A 24137-nucleotide genomic window follows, 5' to 3' on the forward strand; every position below is an offset into this window, starting at 1 on the left:
TTGCTCAACTGTCAGGGACATCTGCGTGAGCGGCAAGCATCCTAATATTACTTTTCGAACATACTTCGTGTCTGTGGACAATTTAAGGTGATGATGTGCGCAGTTGGTTCTGGGCGCAGGTTATACACTGTTAAAGGAAACCTCTCACCTATGCGTTCTCAGCCCATCCCATTGGATGTGTTCGGCGATGTGGAGGTCAACAATGATGTTACACTGAAGGCATTTCCATCAGACTTCGGACACGGTGAGCGCTTGACCGTGGGCTCTTTGTTACGAGGGGTCTGTGCCTGACATGCTGGCCTCTGAAAGAGAGCCTGTGCATATGCGCTGCTGATCTGAATCATGTAGCAAATAATTGAAGCTGCAAATAAGCCACCTCCTTCCCCGAACAATGTCTGGTCTGTAAGGTAAGCAGTACGATTTTACATATTTCTTGTGTTGGGGCAGGCTGGAGTCCATCAAACGGAATGACTGCTGCACCCACAAAAGCTGCTGGTGGCAGAGGGGCGGTGTACAAGAAAGGAGATCTTGCATGGTACAGGCAGAGGGACGGATCCTACATCTCTGCCAAGGTACTGCACATCATCGCACCCACGCGCTGGCGCATATTAAGTGCATAGTTGCATTTTGTTTTGTATCTGCAAACTTGACCAAATAAGCAGGGGTAAATGTCCTTCCATCGGGTCCTTGCTGTATCTCTCGCCTTAGGGGATGTGGGGTTATTTGATTGTTCGAATTTCGGGGACAAGGCTCTGCCATGTGCACTGTGTTTCCAATATGCTGCATTCACTTGCACAGGTGGTGTCAGTGGATGTGACTGTAGACCCGCCATCGTACGCCGTGGATCTGGGAGGGAACATCCGGGAGACCGAGGCGCCTCGGCTGCGCCCGCGTGGCCCGGGTGAATCTGCTCCACCCGCTGAAACTACCTCCTGCCCTGCCCTGCCCGCTCCTCACAAGGCCGGTGCCAGCTTTGGCGCCCCTGGGGGCGTCAGCATCCGCGCCACATCGGGCTCAGGGCCCGTCTTCTGCGCCAATGACCTGGCGCCGGCGGCCGCCAGCTCAGCAGACAGCTGGACTTTTGCGGGCAGCGGCTATGAAGCAGGCAATATCTCCGTGGCGCCTGTGGCAGGAACAAATGCAGAAGATCAGGAAGAGGACTTTGGGGACTTCTGTGACGCTGATGCCAGCACTGCAACAGCCAGCTCCGGCGCAGCACAGCAGCTTGTGCTCCCAAATGATGCCTTGCCACTTCCAACACAGCTTGTCCACGGCAGCGTGAATGGGATAGGTGCTGTGCCACATGCTGCGAGCATGCAGCACAAAGGCGGCGGCGCAGCAGACGCCTCTTTTGGCGCACTCCAGCACATGCCGGCACCTGCCGCCCTGCCGCAGCCGTGCGCCGTCAGAACCGCAGCGGCCCCTCTCAGCTTCGCGTCGCTCAGTGCATTTCAGCCGAGCGCAGCTGCCCCCTCCTCTTGGCTCACAGTTGCCCAGCCGGGCATAGCTCCCAGCAAGGCAGCGTCATCTGACACACAGACAGCACCTTCAGCAGCAGGGCCGGCCCTGACTGGCTACTTTGACCCCAGCAGCTGGCCAGCGATTGCGTCAGCACAGAGCAGCAGCGCCCCGCAGGTTCCAAGCGCATCAGCCGCGGCCGACGGCGGCTTTGGGGACTTTGGCGATTTCAAGGCGGCCGAGTGGCAGGCTCCGCTGCCGGCCACGCAAGCGTCCGGAAGCTGCCTGGCAGCTGCCGCGCACCACGCGCCGTTTCCCGGCGCCGCGAAATCCGTGCCCAGCTCAGAGACGGGCGGCGGCCGCGGAGTGACTCCGGCATCGACGATTGACATCGCTCGGGATGAGCTGGACTATGGGGAGGGGTCTGATGGTGATGATTTTGGGGACTTTGAGGACGCTGGGGCGGACGCAGAAGTGTCGCAGGCACAGACTGCGGCTCTTGACAGGTGGGCAGGCTTTCTGCCATGCCTGTTTATTTTCTGAAAATGTGCTGACAATTCAAGGGGTGCAATACGTCCGAAATCACTGTGATATACTTTGCTGCCTGGATCATCTCACTTGCGCAATATAGTACCCTAGTCTCTAGCTTTGGAGGATCAGAATGTGCTGAGCCAGTCTAGGCAAGCATTTTGTTGTGGGCAGTGATCATGAGCGGTTTGCAGCCCCAACTGAGTTCTGCTTCTTATTGGCGCAGGTCTGCACCACTGCCGATGTCCCTATTTGGCGAGGACGAGGAACTGGCAGAGGCAACGCCCCCGCTGCCCAGCCTGGACCTGGCCGCACCCTGGGGTGGCTTCGGCCTTGGTCATTCAATTCCACCGACCCCATCCATTCTGCCATCCACCCCTGTGCCAAACCTGGCGGCGCCAGCCGAGCAGCCTCAAAAGGCTCTCTTCAGCAGCATGCAGTGGGACGACTCTGTTGCGGCAGCCGCCCTGGTGCCAGATCAGGCCGCTGAATCAGCGGCAGCTGCCGCGCAGCTTCCGCCGGGAGACACGGCGCCGACGGCGGTCCCTCCGCCCGCGCCCGCCACCCCTGAGAACATCGAGCATACACCCTTTGCTGCGGAGGCCTGTCCCCTTGCCGCTCTCCAGCTGTCGGCAGAGAGACTCGGTGGGATATCGGTACCACAGCAGACAGAGAGTGGCGAGGCCGCAGCGGGGTCAGGTCTGTTTGACCCTGCTGAGGAGGCAGCTGAGGTAGAGGAGTTTGGAGAGTGGGCAGACACGCCACAAGCTGCTGCGGTGTGTGACAGCAGTGCGTTTGACGGTGCTGCAAAGTCAGATAAGGCCGATAACAGAGCAGCGGAAGCGCCCACCGGAGATTTGGCGCCTCTGCCATCACCTACAGAAGGGTCTGAAAGTGGAGAAGATGCTGCAGAACCCACAAGTGCAGTTGCAGCCGCAGCAGGTACAACTCTTCTAAGGAATAGGATTTGCAGATTTACATTTGCACATGTGTGTGCAGGAATTAATCACGACCACATGCTGGATCTTTGCCACCCAGAGATGAACACTGCAGGCATGTGTACCAATAACATGGGTTCTGATGTTATTTAAATCGCACTGCAGGTGAACACGGGGCAGCTGCACCAGCGGAGGGGAATACCCCGGGGTCACAGCAGGGCATCAACTGGGACGCACTGGTTTTCAGCTTCGCAGAGGACGCACCCGAACTAGCCCAGGAGCCTGATCTGGCCGGGCCAGCGGCATGCGCTGACATCAGCGATGATGCCAGCAGCTCCCTCGCCATGGCAGCAGATGACCCTCCTCCCGCTGTGTCAGCCGCCGCTGAGGAGCCCGGCCTGGTAGAGGAATTGCCTACCGGAACAGAGAGGGCACAGGAGGCACAGGATTTGTCCCTGAGCACAGCTGCATTCCCTGAATCTCTTGCCGCGGAGGCTGCTGCATCAGGGGATGAGCAGCAAGGGGAGGCCGGCTCTGTGGATGAGTGGGGAGACTTTGAGGAGTTTGGCGCAGCTGAGGGCATCAGCTCTTCAAGTACAGCCGCTACAGAGCCAGGGAATTGGGACAATGGCTGGCCTGCCGGGGCAGCACTTGAACCTGCCAGCAGCAACAGCATGCAGTGGCCGCTTGATGTCCCTCTCGAGTCAGCTTCTGGGGATGCCGTTGCAACGACACAGCGGCCGGACGTTACCGAGCGGCAGCCATCCGCAGGCGTACCTTCCAGCCCCGCCGCGCCAGACTTGGACATCTTCGGCGCTGACGTGTCGCCGACGTCGGCGTCCGCCAGATCAGGCGCGGCCGATGGCGCCTTTCCAGGACGCGCGGATGAGTCAGCGCCGGCGGCCGGCACTGACTGGACCTGGGAGACCGATAAGTCATGGCTCGCGCCAAGACAGGGGACGAGCAACGCAGCGGCGTCTGCCGACGTGTGGGATGTATTCACATCCCTGGAGGCTGATAAGAGTGCGGGATTGGATCCTCCCCAAGTCTCCCGTGCGGCTGGGGACGCCACAGCAGCGGCGCACTTCTCAGGAGGTCACTGGGCTCAGGGGAGCGATGGAATTGAGGAAGGGGATTGGGGCGAGGAATGGGCTGCGGGGGATGCAGCTGCAGGCATGCAGGCTGTGCAGTTGAGTGCAGGGGCTTCTGTGAGTATAAAGGCATCGCCGTTGGAGACGTTCGCGGGACATGACAGAGCGACAGCCTGGCGCCTGCTCGCTGAGGTGAGCGCCTAGATCCTTTCCTGCCGCTCACTGGACATGGTATTTTGTTGACGTTTCTGTGAAAAAGGGCTGCTTCAAAATCCCTGGGTGCATCCACGCAATTGCTGCATATCCGGTGGTGTTCTATAATGCCGAAGTATTGCTCTGGCGTCTTCTTTGCCACTGGTCATCAGTGACAGACTGACTTTTGGCAAGTCACCCCTCTGAACCAGCGGGTGGGTGCTGTAAGCGAGATATGATGTGCACCTGAAAGGTAACTTTATCGCACTGCAGGCAGCACAGGCTGAGCTGGCAAGGGGACAGCGCATCTGGTCGGAGGCGTGCGGCGCAGGCCGGCAGGACCAATATTGCGCCAACTCCCGGACCCGGCAGTACATAACGGCTCTGGGGGCGGTCCGCTTCGTGGCGTGCGCACTCAGGGCTGCGCAGCGGCAGAAGAGTGGATGCGCCGTTGGAGGGGTCGATGATTCGTGGGGCGCTGCAGAAGCGCTGTCTCGCTGCGAGGAGTGCTGGCATGGCGACGTGGCAGGTCAGTCTCTGCACAAAACACCAGAAATATTTAGCCTGCTATGAGGGTATGATCTGGTTGTGTCTGACTTGGCCATGGAGCTGCATGTGAGGCAGCAAGGTCCAGTGGGCCAACCTTGCTCATTATGGACTGATTTGACAGGGCATAGCAGTCGATTGGAAGGTATTGTGCATCCTATAGGAAGGTCTGCTGCCGCAGCAGCAGCAGTCCTTGCAACTGTTGCTGTGAAGCACAACTTTTGCGGTAATTGGAAAGACAAATAGGACCCATGCTTTGTTGTGCAGGTGCTCCCCCGCTCAAGGCAGCGCATGCAGTTGCAGCGGCCGCGGCAGAGCCGTCTGCGCTGGCAGATGTACTCTCACAGGCCTGTAGCCAGCTGGACGCCACGTCAGCGTCCTGGGAGGAGGGAACCCCTCACCGCTGCGCCCTCACGCTGCTGCCGCTCTCGCTGTGCCCTGCTGTGCCTGCTGTGGAGTTCGAGGGCGGCCTCTGCTGGGTGAGCCGCGCATCACCTTCCCTTCACATGGCATTCTTTCACATGTTCACAGGGGTTTCAAATGCTCCATACAACCTTTTAGAATGGGGCGCATCTGTAATGCGGTCAGTCTTCCCTGAAAGAGTCTGGAACTGCCCAGCGCGCAAGAAGTTCTGCTTTTGTCGAATGGCAGCTTGCTCACTTTGCCTGGGTGCTTCTTTTAATGCCTGAAAGCCTAGTCCGATGTATTGAATCATTGCACGTGCACGTTCACGTGGAGATCACGATTGCCGAGAATGACATTCGTGTTGTGGGCAGGCACCTGTGGCAAACCTCTGGGCCAATCGAGTGCGGCGAGCTGTGTGAGCCGTGAAGGCTGGATGGACGTGAAGAAGGGCGCGAATTTAACATTGAGTATATTGCAAACATTGCCTAAGCACGAGAAAAGCGGGGCTAGACATGCTGCCTATGCTTTGTATTATCGAGGTCAAGCCTGTGGCTTCAGTACGTGCCTCAAGGCTTCATGTATAGATAAGGCTGTTATATTTACAAGGGTTATTTTAACGCGTCTCTGTGAGAGTGTGAGGAGATTTAGAGTTCTGATCCCGGATGTGAAATAATTGAAATCATATGTAAGGCAACATCTCTTGAAACTGCACACATGCTCTGCTTACTGGAGGATGCACATCTGGTCTGTTGAATTGCTAATTTCTCAGCCCATTGCTCACAGGATGACACCACTTTGGTAAATTAAAGCGTCAAACGTCTACTCTGAGGCTAAAATGTCAAATTGTCACCGCCCATTGCGCGCATATCCACCTACATGCATATATCCTGCATGCACCCAAAGCATGCAATTTCACAAAGGTCCTTCTCCCCCGCAAAGGGCTTCAGCAGAAGCTGCCAGCTGCGGTGTCTGCTGGCCATTTGGGGAAGGTGCGTTTGTAGAGGGACATGCACACTGCATCCTGCTGTGTGACAAAGCCGTCGAACATGCACTTCATCGTCCCGTGCGTCCCCATCGGCTCCTGTACAGACGCACCACATGAAAAATATCTGAGGTTTTGCACTCTTGCACTTTCTTTGGCATTGTATTAATGCCAGGATGGGTTTTACTTTGCACATACCCTTGAGCGCTTTTGCACAGTCATCCACACCCAAAGAGCAATACACTATAAAAAAACTCAAGGGACTCTTTCGATTATATTCTACACACGCCAATATAATAGTAAGGTGAGAGCAACATGCATCGGGTCTATACATTACGCCCTCAGTCAGAGGACATGACCAAGCAGGCCAAAGCAAATAAGGCCGCCCTCGATATCAAGCCCTCAAGCAGAGGGGCATCTGATGTGCTGTCAGTGCAAGGCAGGACTGATGTCATGGAGGGGTGCAAAAATGCTCGCCTTGATGCGTCCGCGGCGGCCGTGCTTGGTCCAAAGCTCGACAGGACGGAACCAGCGGATGTCTTCTGGGTTGAAGAACATCCAGCGCACAAAGGCCTTTTTCTTGTGCACCTTGACTGGGTAGCCCGACAGCACCACCTTCTTTATCACCAGCCTGTCTGGGTCGCAGCTGCGCAGCGTGCCTGCATGCAGTGTAATAAAACCGGTCAGCAATCGTGCTCTGTGGCACCTTCAGTCAAAGCATGCACGGCAGTGCGAGGCACTTGACAGCAACCGAACAGATTAACCACATAGGCAATCTATATAGCACAGCGGATGTACTTCAAGTCAAACAAGGAAGGAAGGAAGATTACATCACTCCAGCCGCCTAGGGCTGATTGGATGAACTGGCAGCATCCAAATAATCAAAACAATCCATCACAAAATGTGCAACACCAACAATGTCCAACTGCCACATGAATTGCTGCATCGTCACAATGGCTGCACCAAACAGCCCAGGATATCTGTCCCGAACAGATTGCAAGGCAGGGCACTCAAACACAAGGTGGCGCTCATCCCCAATAACCTGCTGGGCACAACGCATGCACAAACGCTGGGGCCGGGGAATCCTTGCCCAGCGGCCCGAGACATTGGGCAGACTATGACAACCCATCCTGAACTTCAACAGTATACGCAAGCAACGGGCACTCAAAGGCTGCTGTAAGAGCTGGCAAGGGTGGCGCACACAAGCTGGCCTAGCAAACCATCTGTGATATGTACACAAGGTGGCATTGCTGGACGGGCAGGTCCTAGGGCAAATGTCAATGTCATCCCAAACCTGCAGTGCTTGCGCATCTAGCAGCTGCATCACAGCATCAACTTCCACAGGAACAAGGGTGTCAAACCGAATAACAAACTCATACCCAATTCGGCGCAAGCCCCGCATGAAGGCCCAAGCCCAATTCTTAACATTACGGGTTATGGCATCCCAACAATCATCAAGGGCCACTTGCCTGTGAAAATTATTTGCAGGCAAGGCAGCCAAATTGTTCCAGAACTTGATAATGCGCAATAGTCACAGGCCTCAAGGCAAGTCCCCAAACACGCTGCCTTACAGCAGCTTCACTGCCTCACGTAGTGGACCAAGGCAGGCATAAATAAAGGCAAGGCGCCGTCAGAGACTTATACTTAAGAGCTATTTCACATTTGTTCTGAGAAAACTGCACAAAAAGAGTGTGACACTCACAGTTCGCCAGTGGTCTCCAGTGTGATTACACCTAGGCTATCTCACCTGTGGAGCTTCCTCTACAGGCAGGACACGTGACCAGTTCTTCCTGGAAGGAAACCCGCAAATATCCAGCCCTGTGTTTATTTTTGCACCACTTGTAGCTGGAAAGTCATAGTGTAATGAAGGGAGTCGAAACAACAAGCGCACCGGAGGCTGCCAGGCGCAGGGAGCCGTCCGGGCCGCGCAGGAAGGCGAGTACGGGCAGCGGCCCGAAGCAGATGGGACCGTACACGCTGAGCACGATTTGGCGGCCCGGGTGCAGGAAGCGCTCCATCTTGAAGCGGCTGCCGCTCGGCTCGTCCGTGGAAAATATTGGCTGCGCAGTGTACGACCTGCCGACGATTTGCAATCCGAATTCAAAATCTATATAATCAAGAATAAACTTCATGGGGGGGCAATCGTAAGTCCCAAGCACGTCCTCCTGTAGAATCTCTTGCAGATGGATTTATGTCAGTCGCGGTGCAAGGACATGTCCTCCTTGGCAAGGAGCTGCCACATCTTGCGCCAGGCTTGAATCCGCCGATGCCACTTCTCCATTACACACCAAAAATGTACATAGCACTTGCCGAGTGACTGCTAGAAGTTTCCCATTTCTACATTCTTGGCGTCCTGATGGCTTGCTGAGGCATTGCAAGGCATCGGCCAGGTGCAAGCTGACCCTCCCAAATCTCCCTGTGGTTCTGGTCTCCCTGTCGGTGGAACATTACCTGAGGCCTGTGACGAGCAGCATCTCGGTCTTGTTGGGCAGCGGATCTTCGAGCGCTGCCGCCTTGCGCACCGAGAAGTGAACCACGCTCAGTTTGGTCTCATGCTGCAGCAGCCCAAACACTGCCAGCGGAGGCAGCTCGCCCTGCGAACACAGATTTTCTTAATTATTTCCGGGCATCAGCCTCTAACAGTGAGATTTGTGGAGCCAGCACAGTGGATACCTCTCCTGCACCCCATACCTCACTTGCAGGAGACTCATTGAACAATATATGATGTCTGGCTGCCTATTTGCAATCTGGCGTACAGACCCCAAGGAACAATGGCTTCGCTCAATCCTGCGCTAATGCAAGATGGGCCATGTTTGAAAGGGACGCCATCATGTCTAATCATAGCCATGCAGGCGCGCCAAATTAGGTGGAGTTTTGTTGCAAGCTCGGTGGCAAGATGTTGTCTTTGGTGCAAGCACTGTGATAGAATAAAGTTTTGCACCAAGGACGTCACATGCAAATTCAACCTACCCTTCCTCAGTCGCGAATTGTATGGGAGAATGGGGGAGAACAATCTTCCAGCTGGCGCACGCACCTGCAGGGAATCTGCCACGCGCGCGACGGCGGCGGCTGCGGCCGCGGTGGGAACGCGCGCAACGTGGACGGTTACGTAAGTGCCCGCGGGCACGCCGTGGCAGTCCTCCGGGCCGCCCACCGCCTCGGCCGCCGCCTTGGCCCTGCGCGCAGGATACACTCGCCATGTCAGCAGGTACGTTTGCTCCTTGGTATCATAACAGTGAAGTATCTCCCGTAATCGGGTGAAACGTCTTTTGAGTGCGCCAATCAGAACACGAAGTGACTCTTTCTACATAAACGGCACATCAAATCTTTGCCGATCAGCACGAATTACCATCCAGAACTAGCGCGGGCAATCGTATGGGGCAGGGAAGAGTTGAATGGTTGCCTGAGGGCTACTACTGGACAAGAAGTAGTGCTCTTCGGCAGCACTTTGATCTGCCGATTTGCAGGGTGGCAGGGCAGGAGCCTCTTTTTCAAGGCTCAACATTGCCAAAATTCAAGCACACAGTAGAGGAAGGTAAGACGGCTCCTGGATCCCAGGAGGGAGTTATTGGAGATACCACTCATTTTACCACCCATCCAAACTCAGTACCGCTCATCAAGGACCTATTAAGCAGTGCATAGTAGGTCACGCCCTCCATTGTAGAAAATTGGAATCAAATGATAGGTATATAATGCTGGGGACGATTGTGCCGCACCGTTTGTGGGCGCGTTTGTGGTTTTGGAAGGCGAAGACTTGCGAGTATTCGCGTGGCAGGCTCTCCTTGGGGTCCCACCCGCTGCTGCGCCAGCTCTTCAGGTGCCGGTACTTGGCGAATCGCACACGCGCCCCTATATCCCTTGGCGTATCCACCTGTACCAGCAGGCAATGCCTCAGTCATACGTCTCATCGTAAGAGTGTTGCTGTGTCCAGATTTACACTCGACCATAGATGTGTTGCAACGACATGGATGATTGCTGCCTGCATTGCAACAGGAAGCCTGGTGCTGCCAAATTGCTGTGCAGTCCACATGTGACATGCACGCCTTTCACAAACAGCAAGGGAAGCATGTCATGACGGACAGCGGGGCAGCTTTGCGAGTCCTGAAGGTGTAATCATACGCCCATCAAAACTAGCAAAATATTTGAATTGGAATGCACACTATTTCGTACCAAAAATCTGGGCAGGAATGATAGAAATAACAAATTATACAAGGGGAGAGAAGGGGAAGAGGCAACGTCCTGCACCTCGTCTGGGAACATGACATCATCCTGCTGCTCGCGCCAGCGCTGCTTGAGGTCAACGCCCACGTCAGCGCTACCCTCCTCGTCATCCGCCATGTCATCAACCTCCGTGTCATCTCCCCCAAACTCCGACATGAGGCCCCCGGCCTCTGTTCCTGCTCTTGTGCCCGCCAGTGACCTGCCACCCACGCAGTCCACATGAGCTCGAAATTAAAACATGCCCTTCTAAAGTAAAGGAAGCCACTTTCTCGCATGTAGCACATACACTAACTCAAATTATAGAGGCGTTTCATTGGATCAAGGGAAGCTACCTGTCAGATGTCCTCTACTTACCATGAAGGAATTTGAGACAGAGAGAAATCAGGAGCCTCTTCTTCATCACCTTCATAAACTTACGTACAATGCCATTCTCATGCTTTCAAAGGCATTGAGGCCTCTGATTGCGCCCGTCACGAGACCCTGTGTGACCAACCAAGGGACCTGGAGCGACGTGTGATGCTTATGAGTGCTGTTGGTGTGAAAAGCGCACCTGACATCGTCCTGATCGTCGTCACCTGCAGCGTCTTCCTCCTCTTCGTCATCCTCGCTGCTCTCACCCTCGCCCACGATGTCCTCTGTGATCCAGGCCGCCTGGTACTCTGAGGTACCCCTGGGCAGACGGCGCTTCTTCTTGTCCTGCTGCTCTGCCTCCTGCATCTCCTGCAATCGCCCCATGACAGCAGTTGATATACATGTCATCAGCAGCAATCTGCATGCGCTGCAGTACTGATTGCATACACTGAATTCACTCCCTTTTTCTGCAAGAGGCCAAGTGCTACATGTATGCAGATTGAAGGCCAGCATGTTAAAGGCGGCCACAATCCTGCCCATCATTGGGCTCGCCAGATCCAAGCAACTCCCAATCAACCGTTGGCATGGTGCTCACTACCTATACCGGGCCCCGCCAGCCCGGGGCCAGCATATACGGCTAAGACCTTTACAATGCCGTTACGGTGGCCATACGTGTAGATGTACTCTGGAAGCACAGATTACCCAAATGAGGAGTTGCCTCCGATGTATATGAATTGCTTTGCAGCGCACTCTGAGCAGAATTTCATTATGGGTGAATCAGAAATATCAAGAGAGCAGTATTGACTGTATGCAGGTGGTAAGCATGCAGAGCACGATCCTCAAATCAAATCAGAATATCAAGACAAGGTAACAGATGGGAAACAAGAACGCACCATGTCTGTTGGCCATGTCTGCTCTCCTGCCAGCGGGTCGGCCTCGTTCTCCCGGATGACCTCATCGCGCGCTGCCGGATCAGGGAATACCACCAGACCGGGCCCCGAAGCTTCCATTGATGAGTCACCCTTCGTCACCCGCGCCGCCGCCCCAAGCGCCGTAGGCTCCTGCTGTCACAAGTGCATAAGAACGCCGGACGCCGAATATCCCAAAACTCTGCGATGGACATGATCTGCAAGGCAGACACTTGATAAGCTGCAGGCAACACACATCAGTGATATCTTGATAAGGGCTCCGATCAATAAACACGGTCGTCATACCTGAGCGCCCTCGATGCGGTCAATTTGGAAATCGCCCGCGCCCGGGACATGGATGATCTGGTTTGCTGACAGGCCCAGGTGGCGCACATAGCCCCTGCAGAACCAAAGTTAATGTCAGTTTCCTTGTGATCTGCCATGTGAGCGCATGTCATGCACAGAGATGCCTGCCAAGTCCCTGCCATCAGGTTGCATGAATAATGTGTTGGCCACTCAGGCAGTGTGCCCTGGAGGTCATTGGAGAGTATCAGCACGCCCAAGCCTCTTTAATCTGTGGACAATCTGTGCTTCCCATAAATTTTCTCCTTAGCAGCCCAGAGCCTGGCGAGAGACACGTATGCTGCTGCAAGCCCCCTTGCAACCAGATTGCAAGCAGACATTCCCCTGTATATGTCTCAATGCCACCTCTCAACGCCTACGGCAGATCTTGTCTTGATTAAGGGAATGCGGCAGGTGACTAACGGCTTACGTGAGGGTGAGTGTTCCGGTGTCATCGGCGGCAGGGTAGAAGTGGGCCGCGTAGACCAGGAGGCAGGGGCGTTGCCTCCGCCAGAGGGGGGCGCTCGGGTGAGCCTCTGCCAGCGTCCTGATCAGCTGCGCGCAGTCCGCCTCGTCATCCACTGACACAATCTTGTGATCCCCGGGCACCTGACCACACAAAACATGCCCGTGAGCAATCATACTTCATAATGTGCAAAATTTTCAGTCATGAGAGATTTTAGCCACATGGTGCAGCACATGCGGGCGCAACAGGGAATGCCAAAATCCCTGCAAGAATTGCGCACGCCTGGAAGCACACGCATGTGCTGCAACACGACACGGAAGTCATGCCTTTACGAATCACGGAGCATGTGTACATCCAGAAGGCGATGCAAAGCAAAGCGCACCTCTGAAGCGAGCACGGCAGCGGCCCGCTTCTTGGCGGCAGCGCGTTCCTTCAGCCGGGCGGCGGCGGCCGCCGGTTTTGCGCCATCGGCAGCAGCCGGGCCGCCGGCAACGACGGCCATGACAGCTGGCATGCCCAGCTGGCGCAGCGTGCTCAGCGCGAGCTGCCCCTCCATATCGATGCACACCGCCTTGTTCTTTGCCGGCAGCACCGCCACCACCAACTGCACAACAGCAGGGTACCATCAGGATGGCTGCATAAAAGCAAAGTATGGTACTCTGTAATTCCTGCCCTGACCATTTAAAGTTCTGGAGAATTAATCATTAAGGTACTCTGGTCCTAGTCTGAGCCACATGTCACTCTGCTTGTGCCTGTAGTATTGTATGCCAGTGTGTTCCATGCCCCTCACGACGGTAGTACTGCAGGATCACAAACCACAAGGATGGGGTACGGTGGTATGTTACTGCCCTGACATGAGCTGGGCTGCATTTTGGGATGAAAAGTACTCCAATGCCAAGGCTATCTGCTGCCTTGCAGAGCAATCAGAAGTGCTTGTCGGGGTTCCTAACAGCATGGCAGACCCAAGAAGGCATTCGGCAGACAATCGTGGGGGGTAAAGGATTTGCCTCGGCTGTCTTGCCAAGCTCAATGGCGGCGAGAGGGTCCCCCCGGTTGCGCAGCGGCGGCACGAGCGTAAAGCGCTGCTTGGGCCGGTTGGGCACCGCCACCGTTGTTGGAACGAGCGGGTAATCCTCTGCGCCATGCAGGCAACGAACTTTTAGTCTCAGTGGGACCGGGTGCGTTTGCCACATACTCAGGCAACCCTACAAAAGCAACATCATTTACTTCCTCCAGAGGTCCCTTATAAACACCGCTGCGCCCGTCCAGTCCAGGCAAGGCAACACATGCTGCCCCACATGTCTAAAATGACCTGCTTCCTATGAGTCGAAATGCTCTTCTTCTGAAATTGTGTGTCACAGAGTGCCAAAACATTGAGATCAGGAAGCACCCCCTTGCAGAAAAGCCATCAAGCAAGATACACAAGATGCTGTACAACTGCAAGACTCAGCGTCTCAACAATTAATCCCTGAAAGCTCCAATCCCATCGCCGCATGCGCACAGCGTCAACGAAGCATGCGTTACTCCCATCATGACTTGCGTCATGTTAAGGACCACTGGCATTACCTGCAGCGGAGGCTTCCTCATCCTCCATATCCTCCGCTCCATCTTTCTTCCTCCCCGGCTGCGCAGCCTTCCTGGCCGGGGCAGCCGCAAATGCGCGCAGGATGAGTCGCCACAGAGCGGGAAAGTCCACTTCTGTGGACAGCGGCAGGAATGCCACAACTGGAGGCGGCCCCTGCTGCCGCCTCTGCGCCAGCACCTCGCTCTTCTTTCGCTCCCTGGTCACAGGGAAGGGGAAAACTATATAGAAAGGTTGCATGCATGTACCGTCCCAGCAAAATGTCACAGATATTGCTGAGAAATGAACATATATGTGGCTGGCTAGATGTCCATCTAGACAAAATGGCTGCCATAGGCTACCACTTTCCACTGAGACCAGATTCTTTAAGGGATGAGGCAGGGTAATGGGGTAGGGCAACGGGACGAAGGCAGCTCACCTCTGTTGCTTGGCCTCGTTGAGCCGCTGCATCTTCCCAATACCCGCAACTGTCTGGCTTCCGCTTTTCACGTGCTGCCTTCCGCCCTCTGCAGCAACACCAAAATGTGATATAGTAGCAGAAATGGAATGACATGCAGACACAAAAGTACTGCACGAGAGTACAGAAAGTAGGGTGGCTAGGCGCACCCTTGGCGACCTTGTGCTTGTTGCGCGCACTGGATCCGGCTTGACGGCCTCTCTTGTGTGGCTGCATAGTGCACACAATATATGAGAAGGGAAAGCGAAGAGGAGGACAAACCAGAAGCCCCCCCTCAGGACCTGATCTCAAGAGCAGCTTTCCATTGCTTCTTGCAACGGTCTGGATTGAGCAAAACGCTTGAAACGACTACTGGAATTGACGCGTTTCAATAGATATTGCAGATCTCAGAATGTATTAGCGCGCCAGCGGAATGGTACCTTATTGTGTTGTCCATGCGCTGCTGGACCTCCCATCCTTTTACCCTCAGTCTTGTTAAAATGACATTGATATATGGGAACTCAATTAAGATTGCCTTGGTTGATGATTCCTTCTTCCTTGTATCCGCACTAGACTTTGAAGTGTCTAGTATTTGCTTTACAGAACAGGAGAAATGCCTGAATGTATGTTCACGATCCTTCCAGATACTTTACAAATAAGTCACAATATTGCTGCAACGCGATTTCGTGCTTTGTTTCGTGACTCCAGAGTAAATTTGGTCGATCAAGCCGTCGGGGAGGCCCGCCTGACTGGACCGCTTTGACGTGTGATGACGAACGGTTACTCAGCACATGTAGGTCAACGGGAAATCTGGGGGACGTTTCCTGGTTCCTCAATACACAAATGGCATGCTGAAGGCTTAAAAGCCATTTGTCTGGCTTTAAGAAGAGGTTTCTCAGGACATGAGGGGTCTACGGGCGCTGCGGGGCCTCGCGTCCCTCACCTCGTCAACCCTAATCGAATGCGCTGAGGCTACAACAAGAACTTTGTCAACAGCATCAGACTTGAAAAGCGTGTTGAAGGAAAAGATCCCAGAGCAGCAGGTTTGATTTCACCATCCATCTTAAGCGATCGCCGGAGAGACTTGTCCAGCACTTTTAGCCTAGCCAAAAATGTCATCTGACAAGACTGAAGCTATCAAATGCTTGGGACAACGGTTTCATCATTGTTATAGATGTGCCATGGAATCATCAACGGTCGAGATGTCTATCTTATGCCTGTACATGATTACAAGAGCCCGAGTGGAGATGTGAATGTGTGTGCCCTTCTATACAGGAGCGTTTGAAAGCTATCAAGAAGACCCATGGCAGCAAAGAGCTTGGCAAGGTCACGGTGGACATGGCTATTGGGGGCATGAGGGGCATCACGGTCTGCCCTTAACATCCACCCAGCTTCACGTCTTGTAGATCTCCACATTGCGTGGTGCAGTCCAGATGCATGTACATGGTGCAGAGAGTGTGGATTGTCCAGAGGTAACCTGCAGGTCAATTTGCACATTGTGTCTTGTGTGATAAGGCACCCTGCTGCTCGCAGGGATTGCTCTGGGAGACGTCTCTGCTGGATCCTGAGGAGGGCATCAGGTTCAGGGGGTACAGCATTCCGGAGCTCCAGGTACTGCGTTTGTTAGGGATAATTCTGTCAAGACAATAATCTTGCCACAAACGGCAGTGACATCTGTGGCTGTCGGTCTGAGCCTTTTCCTACGGGAGCAGCACCCAGAGTCCGGCTGCTGAGGTGTCAGATGTGTGTTATATGGACATGCCAAGAATAGTAATGATGCAGCACAAGTCTGCAGAAGCAACTGTCTTCCTGTCTACTGCAGGAGAAGCTGCCTGCAGCCAAGGAGGGAGGCGAGCCGCTGCCAGAGGGCCTGCTCTGGCTGCTACTCACCGGGGAGGTGCGGAGACTGAAATCTGTTTGAGGATTTACAGTGCTTGGAGGTTTTCAACCCTGCTCACCATAAGAAGCGGGAATCATTGCAGGCATTGCTTGTTGTCCTAGTTGCATGTTCTTGCTTAAGATGGCCGCGTCTGCATGCAGAGTCTTTTGTCATGCATGCTGCACCTTCCATTGTGCAACTCTGCACTTCTTGCATTTGTGGCAGGAGAATCTTTAGCTCTCCCCCATGCCTGGAAGCATGCCTCTTGTCCAATAGGCCCAAATGTAGCACGCCTGCCTGTGCATTCAACAGGAGGAATGTTTTTTTTTGCCATAAGACTGGCGGTGCACAGATTCCCAGCAAGGAGCAGGTGGATGCGCTGTCAGCAGAGCTGTCTTACCGCGGCAAGGCGCTGCCCGGGCATGTGCACAAGGTCCTGGCTGCGCTGCCAGCTGGCACCCACCCCATGACTCAGTTCTCTACAGCTGTTCTCGCGCTGCAGGTGAGCCCAGGATTCCCCCTTTTGCATCTCCTGATGCATTCATCAATGCATGTTCATTTCCTCGTGCATTTCATAGAATGCAAAGCTTGGGAGGCTTTGGGGGTATTGGAGATACCTTTAGATAGCGGATTTCTTCCTATGGTTGCTCCACTCTACTAGTGAGTGGGACGCTTTGACTGTACTGAAGCACCCTGGCAGAGGGCTTGTGAGTGAAAAGATGAAGGTGCCTTTTTTCCCTAGAAGTGATGTGCAGCTCATGTGCTCAATTCTCAGCCGCGCTCCGATGCTTTATTCCAAGCCCTGTTGTACCTCTGAAAGTTTCACTGCGTGCTAACCCTTTGGGCCAGCCAGAGTCCGTCTCCCTCACAGCCATGTTTGCTAGCAAGGGCTCAGCTGCAACGATGACATCCCTAACGCTCCCTTGCAGCATTGTCCCATTTGTGAGAACCTTAGTTTAAACCCTGCATAAACACCTTTTATGGGAAGATAGAGACATCTTCCGTGGATGCACGCAGCCGGAGAGCCATTTTGCGGCGGCGTACCAGAAGGGCATCAGCAAGCTCAACTACTGGGACCCCGTCTACGAGGACTCCATGAATCTGATCGCCAAGCTGCCCGGCATCGCGGCCGCCATCTACCGCAACACCTACAAGGGCGGCAAGCTCATTCCCCACGACACCTCCCTCGACTGGGCCGCCAACCTGTCGCACCAGATGGGTGCGCCCTTGCCGCCTTCAAAATTTTCCCAAAAAGGAGCTCATGAGGCTGCCCTCAGCTTTGAGGCAGGATTATGCCCCCAGATGGCTTGATAACATTTGACGTGGATGCGAGTTAGTGATGGTGTTGCCACTCTGTCCTTGGCAATGTTCACGATGCCGCAATTGGCACACGCATACTCTCTGCGATCTGGGAAAAAGACTCAAAAGACCTTTACAAAACTTTAACTTTCAAGATAGTGAGGTTTGAGGCTATCCCTTGTGCGGGTCCGGCCCAGCCACATTTTATGCATGCATCAGCAAATGTGCACTTGAATCCCTGATGAGAAGGCATCCCGGCCCGTCATGCTCTAAAGGAAAGGGGGTCCGTCAATTTTTGTTGCTGACTGTATCTGTGGTTGCCAGAGCTAGCACCGATGAAGAGGACCATAACTCATGTAGCTGACAAGTGTGGTGATCTGCCCAGGCTTTGATGGAGAGGAGGTTTACGAGCTGACGCGGCTGTACCAGACTATCCACACAGGTCGGTCTGCTGACCCCACCTTCAAGTGCTTGATTGTGCTGCTTGCTTTGCTGTGCCTTTCCCGCTAATGTCAATTTGGACCTTTCAGTGTTCTTTTTTGAGTAGTTATCCATGCTGTCCCTTTTCTTGTGGAGCTCTTGAGGTTTCTTTCTGCAGAGATATGTACTCTAGGAATTTGCTGAGCCTTTCTGTTTATGTGAGGAGCTCTTGTGTTGTCTTTCTGCCGAGGTACTCAATTCAGGGATGTTCTTTGCCTCTCTGAATATTTTTTGCAAATAGATTTTCTTCTCTGCATTTGCACAGGCATTTTACCGAGGGACTTGATTAATTCGTGGATATATAAGGGGTTTACTTGTCCTCACAGACCACGAGGGAGGGAACGTCAGCGCGCACGCCACCCACCTGGTGGGCTCAGCGCTGAGCGACCCCTACTTCTCCTTCAGCGCCGGCCTCAACGGCCTCGCCGGGCCCCTGCATGGCCTCGCCAACCAGGAGGTCCTGCGCTGGCTCTTCGACGTCACCAAGCAGGCGCGGCCGCTACCCTAGAGCTGGTAATCAATCATTGTAGAGCAAGTCAGGTGTGGTCAGTCAATTTTACAGTGCATAGTATTCCCGGTGCTTTCTCTATAATCCGCCAACCAGGAGGTCCTGCGCTGTTTCTTCAATGTCACCGAGCAGGTGTGGCCGCAATCCCGTGGTGGATTTACTCGCAAGATTTAGTCATGGTTTATCTATTCTACAAAGTGCCAACAGCTTGTTGGGGATTTCCCAGCTCTGGGTGCTGCATGTTTTGCTTGATGCAGCGACCAGATTGTCAGTCACAAGCGTTGCTGAAGCTGTGGTTCTACCACTTTTTGGTCTGCCTGGAATTGAGATGTGGCTTCATGGGCTACCGCTTTGTTTGCACACAACCCGCCTTTGCCAAGAAAGCCACACAGCTCATTTCTCCCACAGTGCACCCTTTTCCTAGCAAAGCACCTGATCCCCCTGTCAGCGATTCTTTCCCATTAGAGACGCTCGTTTGGCAGCAGTGTTCATGAGGGCTCACATACTGGTCCATCTCATATGTGCGCAGGTTAAAATCGACGCCCAAAAAGCAATTTTTGGCGCATGAAAGGGGAATTAATTAAAAAGAGCTGATCTGATCATCATTTGAAGTCTGCACATTGGGATGACGCCCACAAGGGCTACTTTTTGGGCGCCATCTATAGAAGAAACCATGCAAAAAGGACTGATGATGTCATGTTTCTAATGTCTGCAGATCGGGCCGACGCCCACAAAGGATGAAGTGGAAAAATTCGTGTGGGACACTCTGAAGAGCGGCAAGGTGGTGCCGGGATTCGGCCACGCCGTTCTGCGCAAGACCGACCCCCGCTACACATGCCAGGTCAGCACCCCTGCGAGCCTGATCTGGCAACCTTCCAGTGTTAACAACAATAAGACATCAAGCGCCTGATCTGGCAACACTCCAGCCAATGATCGTTATAGCCTCAAGTGACTGATGTGGCAACCAAGCGCTGCTACCAAACTATCATGGATATCAGAGATAGGCAGCCAGTCTTCCCAAAGCCGTGTCCTATGGGTCCGGTGTCATGTTTGATTTTAACTGACTAATTAATGTGAATAGGGCTGTGCCACCTCTTCATCTGGCAGCTATGTGGCGCGGTACTTATGCCTGCAATGTGGCATGTGCTTTCCTGACATCAGCAAACTTATCCGCCGTTGATTCTCACAGCTGTGCCGGGTTGAAAGTGCGGTCAATGAATGCTGTGAGTTCCAGCGAGGGATAGCGTGGCCATGTCAGCAAGCGTTTGATGTATGAGACAGTGCAGCCTCTCCTCCCAGCGATCAGCCAATCACGGGATGCATTCCTCTGTTGACTTTCCATGGATAGGACTACATTCAGATTTTTGGTGTTGCGAGGCAGTGGAGGACTATTGGGAAGCCTCTTCATTCAACGTATTGCCTGTAGAAATTTTACGCGCTTTCTGTCACTGTGAGACACAGTGAATCTTTGGGAGGGAGTCCACCTTGGCTGATATAGTGTGCATGCACGTGCAGAGGGAGTTTGCGCAGAAGCATCTGCCGGACGACCCCATGTTCAAGCTGGTCAGCCTCTTCTACGAGGTCGTCCCGGGCGTGCTGACAGAGCAGGGCAAGGTGCGCCGCAGCATTTCCTTTTCATTCCTCAGTCTGCCCACATCATAATATTTCCTGCCCTTTTACATTCAGTCCTCAAGCGCATCCAACCCCATCAACACTCCATCTCACTGTGCATCCTGCAGACTTCTCACACCTCGATTGTTTTGGTTGTCTTGAAAGGAGGCGTGGCTATTCACACATTGGGTATAGAAGGTGGCAGTGCTGTGTCCATGCATACCGCAAGAGCCTAGTTGCACCTTTCGGTCAGAACACTTTTTGGGGACCAATTATACGGCCGCATATACGGTCATGAGGTATTTAAAATATACGGAATACGGTCTAAAACGGCCTATTTTGGCCCAAAACACCGAATATACGACCGAATATTCACCGTATGCCGAATGGCCGAATCCGTATGGTCAATTATGCGCAAGAGATATAAGAAGCAATCGAATGCTGCACACAGGTGAAGAACCCGTGGCCCAATGTGGACGCGCACAGCGGCGTGCTGCTGCAGTACTACGGCATCAAGGAGGAGAACTTCTACACCGTCCTCTTCGGCGTCTCCCGCGCCATCGGCGTCCTCTCGCAGGTGCGCGCACATGCCGGCACATGCCCACCTGCCGCAATTGCGGCAAACTTGATTTCCCCTTGGTTTCTTCAGAGCTCTGCAACGAGGACCCATTTGGAACATGAAGACATGCGCTGCGCAATGCCCGTGACAGAGTGATTGCTGCAGAATGCTGCACTGTTTTCGGGTGGGGCAGCAGAGCTAGCGACCAACTTGTTGTACTGGTGGGCATCCAGTGAAGTTGTGTTGTTGACTGTTGTTGTGGTGATTAAGATGTACCTAATCAGAAGTTCAGTGTATTGAGGGTAAGCTAATGAATTGTTATGTGGCTGACTTTACCTGAGCACAGTAAGATGATAAATTTGCATGTGCAGGGCATCTGGTCGAGGGCGCTTGGGCTGGCCATCGAGAGGCCAAAGAGTGTGACCATGGATGTCCTGGAGAAGAAATTTGCTTGAGCCGCTTTGTCAGCAGGATGCACACTTGGCGAGCACTTCTGAAAAGAACAACTTCTTTGACACTCAGCTCTTCTTATGGGGGCCATTCCAGGCTTCTTATGACAGAGCCAACGGTGGCAATCAGGCTATGAGAGCAAAAGGTCCAATATGTCCAATTGACTTATGTCTGTGAGAAGACATTACATCTCACAGGATGCAGTAAAATACATCCACAACTCTTCAAGTGTGTTTGGCAATATAGGATTAATCCTACACTCTTCGACTCGCTCAGCCAATATGCTTCAATGCTTGTAAAAATCAAGAATTTGCACTACTGACAAGGGTAGGCTGGAAGTGCACAAGACACTCAAGCATCCGCGCTCGGCAATCGGTAGGAAGGAACAAATATTCACCAGCAATACAGTATCGAAGTGAAAAAAACTGTGCGAGGTGCCTTCTGGTCGAGAGACTCTAGCTAGAATCTGCCAAGGACTCAGGGTGAAGTGCAAGCTCTTCAAAGATGAGATCTGCAATTTTCACCGGTTCAGCCTGGGATCCTCTTGCAGGAGAATCACAACAGTGCGTCCACCTCATCAATCTTCAACGTACATTGCAGTGCTACATAATGCCATGCCAAGATTGAATACCACAAGAAAGCAGCACTTATAGAGCATTTCTTCTGTCTCTGCACAGCAGCAGAACCAAAAGCGTAATTATCACAGTACAGACGGTACTCGAGTACTTCATTCTGCCTTCAGTTCTTAGTAGCCCTCGCAGGAAATCTGCAAAGCCGAAAGGCAAACCCCCGTTGCCACAACTCACACACCACAATTTCACACATCAGCTGCAGCTCAGCCTTCGCATTCACAGCTTGCTTCAGCCCTTGCCGAACCGCCAATTCTGCAATCAGGACTTGTTTAGACCTTTGCCGCGTTGTCAATTTTTGCAGAGCTCGCATTATCAGGCGGCAGCTTCACGTCGGACTCGTCCGGCCGCGGCGGCTGCGCCGCGCGCCACCGCTCGATGCGGCCGGCCAGGTAATTCGCCAGCGGCTGTCCCACAAAGATTTGAATCAGCTGGCCCACCACGCAGGGCACCGCCAACACTCCCTGCAGCGCTGTGTCGCGCGCGATGTATGTGATTACCGTCACAGCAACCGGCGCGCTCTTCTGCGACGCCATTATCACGACAGATACCGCCTCCGGTAGCGGCACGCGCATGGCGCACACAACCGCCGTGTTGAAGACGAGGTAAATGAAGTGGATGATGCAGGCTGAGACGATGACGCAGAGGAAGGTGCCGACATCAGATTCCACGATGGCCTTCTGGCCGCTGGAGATGGTCTGCCAGATGATCATGGCGAGGCTGGTGTTGTTGACTAATGAAAGGAAGGTCTTGTGGGCCTTCACAAAGCGCGTGACTGCCGGGATGAAGTCGCGCGCGAGCTTGCCGATGACGGTGGGCACGAGGGAGGAGATGAGTAGTTTCACAAAGATGTCTGCGTAGCTGATGTCCAAGCCGTCCAATCCGGCGTCGCCGGCCGAGGGCAGAATCGCCTTGAGCCACAGTGGAATTAGCACTACCCCCAAAACATTGGTGCCCACCGTTAGGAGAATGGCCTGCGCCACATTGCCCTGCGAGCACACAGTTGGGAAAGGGATCTCGTCTATAATTCTCGAGTGCCTCCTGGCGTAAAAGTGATGGGCAGCAGATACCTTCGTGCTTTCAAAATCAAACATGAACAAGAAGACATCTCTTTCGACAAGGCTCCCTAAACGTAACATGGGCGAGGTTCAAGCTCCACAGACAAACATGCATCACGGAAATTCACTCCAGATTTGCAATGGTGCAAATCGCTTCCTGCATGTGCCGCCTTCCTCACAGATGGTGATGTCACCTTTGCCGATGTCACAAGCGACACTCCTACTCCCAGAGTTGTCGGCATGAGGCAGAAGATAGTGAGGCCGGTGGCAAAGGCCACAGGAGTGAATGGAAGCTTGATGGTCGCCCATCCTAATAACGGTGTGACACCTGCAATGTTCAACACAAGATCACACTTTATTGAGACTCGATGAAGAAACATCCAAAATTGATGTGCCAGGTTCCAATCCATGTGGCGGCTTTGAGCAGTGAGCACCTACCAAGGATTGAGATAAACCCAGACACTGTGCCCAACAAGGTGCGCCGGGTGAGAGCTTGCTTCAGCTCATCAGTGCGCAGTGTGAGGCCAGAGATGAGAAACACTGTGCAGATGTTTATAAATGTGACGACGTGCACATCCTTGACCTGCAAGGTGCAGTGGGAACAACCCTCAGCATGATCAGGCGGCTGCTCATGACCAGAAAATGCGGCATTTAAGAGCAGAAAGCAAAATGATACTCATCAAACCGAAGAAGAATTATTTAGAGTAGAGTATCTCAGCAGAGAGGCAGGGTGATTCTGGACCTACCACAGGGATTAAAACCTTTTGGCCTGGAAGGGGCCAGGCCAGGGCGATCGTCAAAGCCACAAAAAAAGCAAATGGCAGATAATTCTTGAGCAGTGTTGCCCTGCCAGGCAGCAATCGTCAGTCACGGCATGAGAAACTGCTTTAGCAAGCCTTCCGTTGACAAGCTGTGCTGCTTATCACGCTATGAATTTCTCTTGTGAGTCTTTGATAGGTTGTTAATTCGTATCGTTGTGACATATCATAATTAATGAAAGCACTTGTCGACAGATGGGCATCAAAGGCCGTCAACAAGAAGAAGCACCGTACCTGATACCTCTCAACGCGATCCTGTATTCAGGCTCTTTTGTAGTGTCTAGAGACTGCATGATTGAATTGAAATTGTCTCAAGCGGTTGAATCAGCTTGAAAAGCTGAGCAACAGGCCGACCCGTGAAGGCATGACGGCGCCACCCCACACACGTGGATTCATGCTG

General features: G+C 53.5%; 4 protein-coding genes across 4 annotated transcripts; 2 read left to right on the forward strand and 2 right to left on the reverse strand.

Moving 5' to 3' along the window:
• Nucleotides 1-150: 150 nt before the first annotated feature.
• Nucleotides 151-5577, forward strand: COCSUDRAFT_60688 (hypothetical protein; the record flags this gene model as incomplete). The annotated part of the gene is made up of 8 exons (XM_005650161.1): nucleotides 151-244; nucleotides 448-572; nucleotides 799-1964; nucleotides 2213-2928; nucleotides 3090-4207; nucleotides 4481-4736; nucleotides 5021-5232; nucleotides 5530-5577. The coding sequence occupies 8 exons, from the start codon at nucleotides 151-153 to the stop codon at nucleotides 5575-5577; spliced, it is 3735 nt and encodes a 1244-aa protein (XP_005650218.1).
• A 524-nt stretch (nucleotides 5578-6101) lies between these two features.
• COCSUDRAFT_12800 (DUF663-domain-containing protein) lies at nucleotides 6102-12604 on the reverse strand (the record flags this gene model as incomplete). The annotated part of the gene is made up of 11 exons (XM_005650162.1): nucleotides 6102-6280; nucleotides 6587-6799; nucleotides 8032-8216; nucleotides 8592-8734; nucleotides 9193-9309; nucleotides 9844-10011; nucleotides 10386-10560; nucleotides 10912-11081; nucleotides 11606-11773; nucleotides 11927-12020; nucleotides 12393-12604. 11 exons carry the CDS (start codon nucleotides 12602-12604, stop codon nucleotides 6102-6104), a joined length of 1824 nt encoding a protein of 607 aa, XP_005650219.1.
• Nucleotides 12605-15292: 2688 nt separating this feature from the next.
• Nucleotides 15293-22194, forward strand: COCSUDRAFT_52535 (si-synthase). The gene is made up of 12 exons (XM_005650163.1): nucleotides 15293-15489; nucleotides 15722-15814; nucleotides 15980-16057; nucleotides 16269-16343; nucleotides 16678-16827; nucleotides 17343-17544; nucleotides 18010-18066; nucleotides 18431-18594; nucleotides 19328-19453; nucleotides 20128-20226; nucleotides 20675-20800; nucleotides 21154-22194. Exons 1-12 carry the CDS (start codon nucleotides 15349-15351, stop codon nucleotides 21235-21237), a joined length of 1395 nt encoding a protein of 464 aa, XP_005650220.1. The 5' UTR covers nucleotides 15293-15348; the 3' UTR covers nucleotides 21238-22194.
• COCSUDRAFT_35343 (hypothetical protein) lies at nucleotides 22134-24030 on the reverse strand (the record flags this gene model as incomplete). The annotated part of the gene is made up of 5 exons (XM_005650164.1): nucleotides 22134-22850; nucleotides 23114-23247; nucleotides 23358-23502; nucleotides 23666-23765; nucleotides 23972-24030. 5 exons carry the CDS (start codon nucleotides 24028-24030, stop codon nucleotides 22134-22136), a joined length of 1155 nt encoding a protein of 384 aa, XP_005650221.1.
• Between the last annotated feature and the right edge of the window lie 107 nt (nucleotides 24031-24137).

The sequence above is a fragment of the Coccomyxa subellipsoidea genome (genome assembly GCF_000258705.1).
Source record: "Coccomyxa subellipsoidea C-169, whole genome shotgun sequence".
NCBI lineage: Eukaryota > Viridiplantae > Chlorophyta > Trebouxiophyceae > Coccomyxaceae > Coccomyxa > Coccomyxa subellipsoidea.

Bases quoted from the DNA above. Each gene is read 5' to 3' on its own strand.
- COCSUDRAFT_52535 (XM_005650163.1), top strand. From the start codon at position 15,349: ATGAGGGGTCTACGGGCGCTGCGGGGCCTCGCGTCCCTCACCTCGTCA. The intron at 18,067-18,430 runs GTCGGTCTGCTG...TTGTCCTCACAG, and splicing joins GTACCAGACTATCCACACAG to ACCACGAGGGAGGGAACGTC. The intron at 18,595-19,327 runs GCGCGGCCGCTA...TAATGTCTGCAG, and splicing joins TCTTCGACGTCACCAAGCAG to ATCGGGCCGACGCCCACAAA.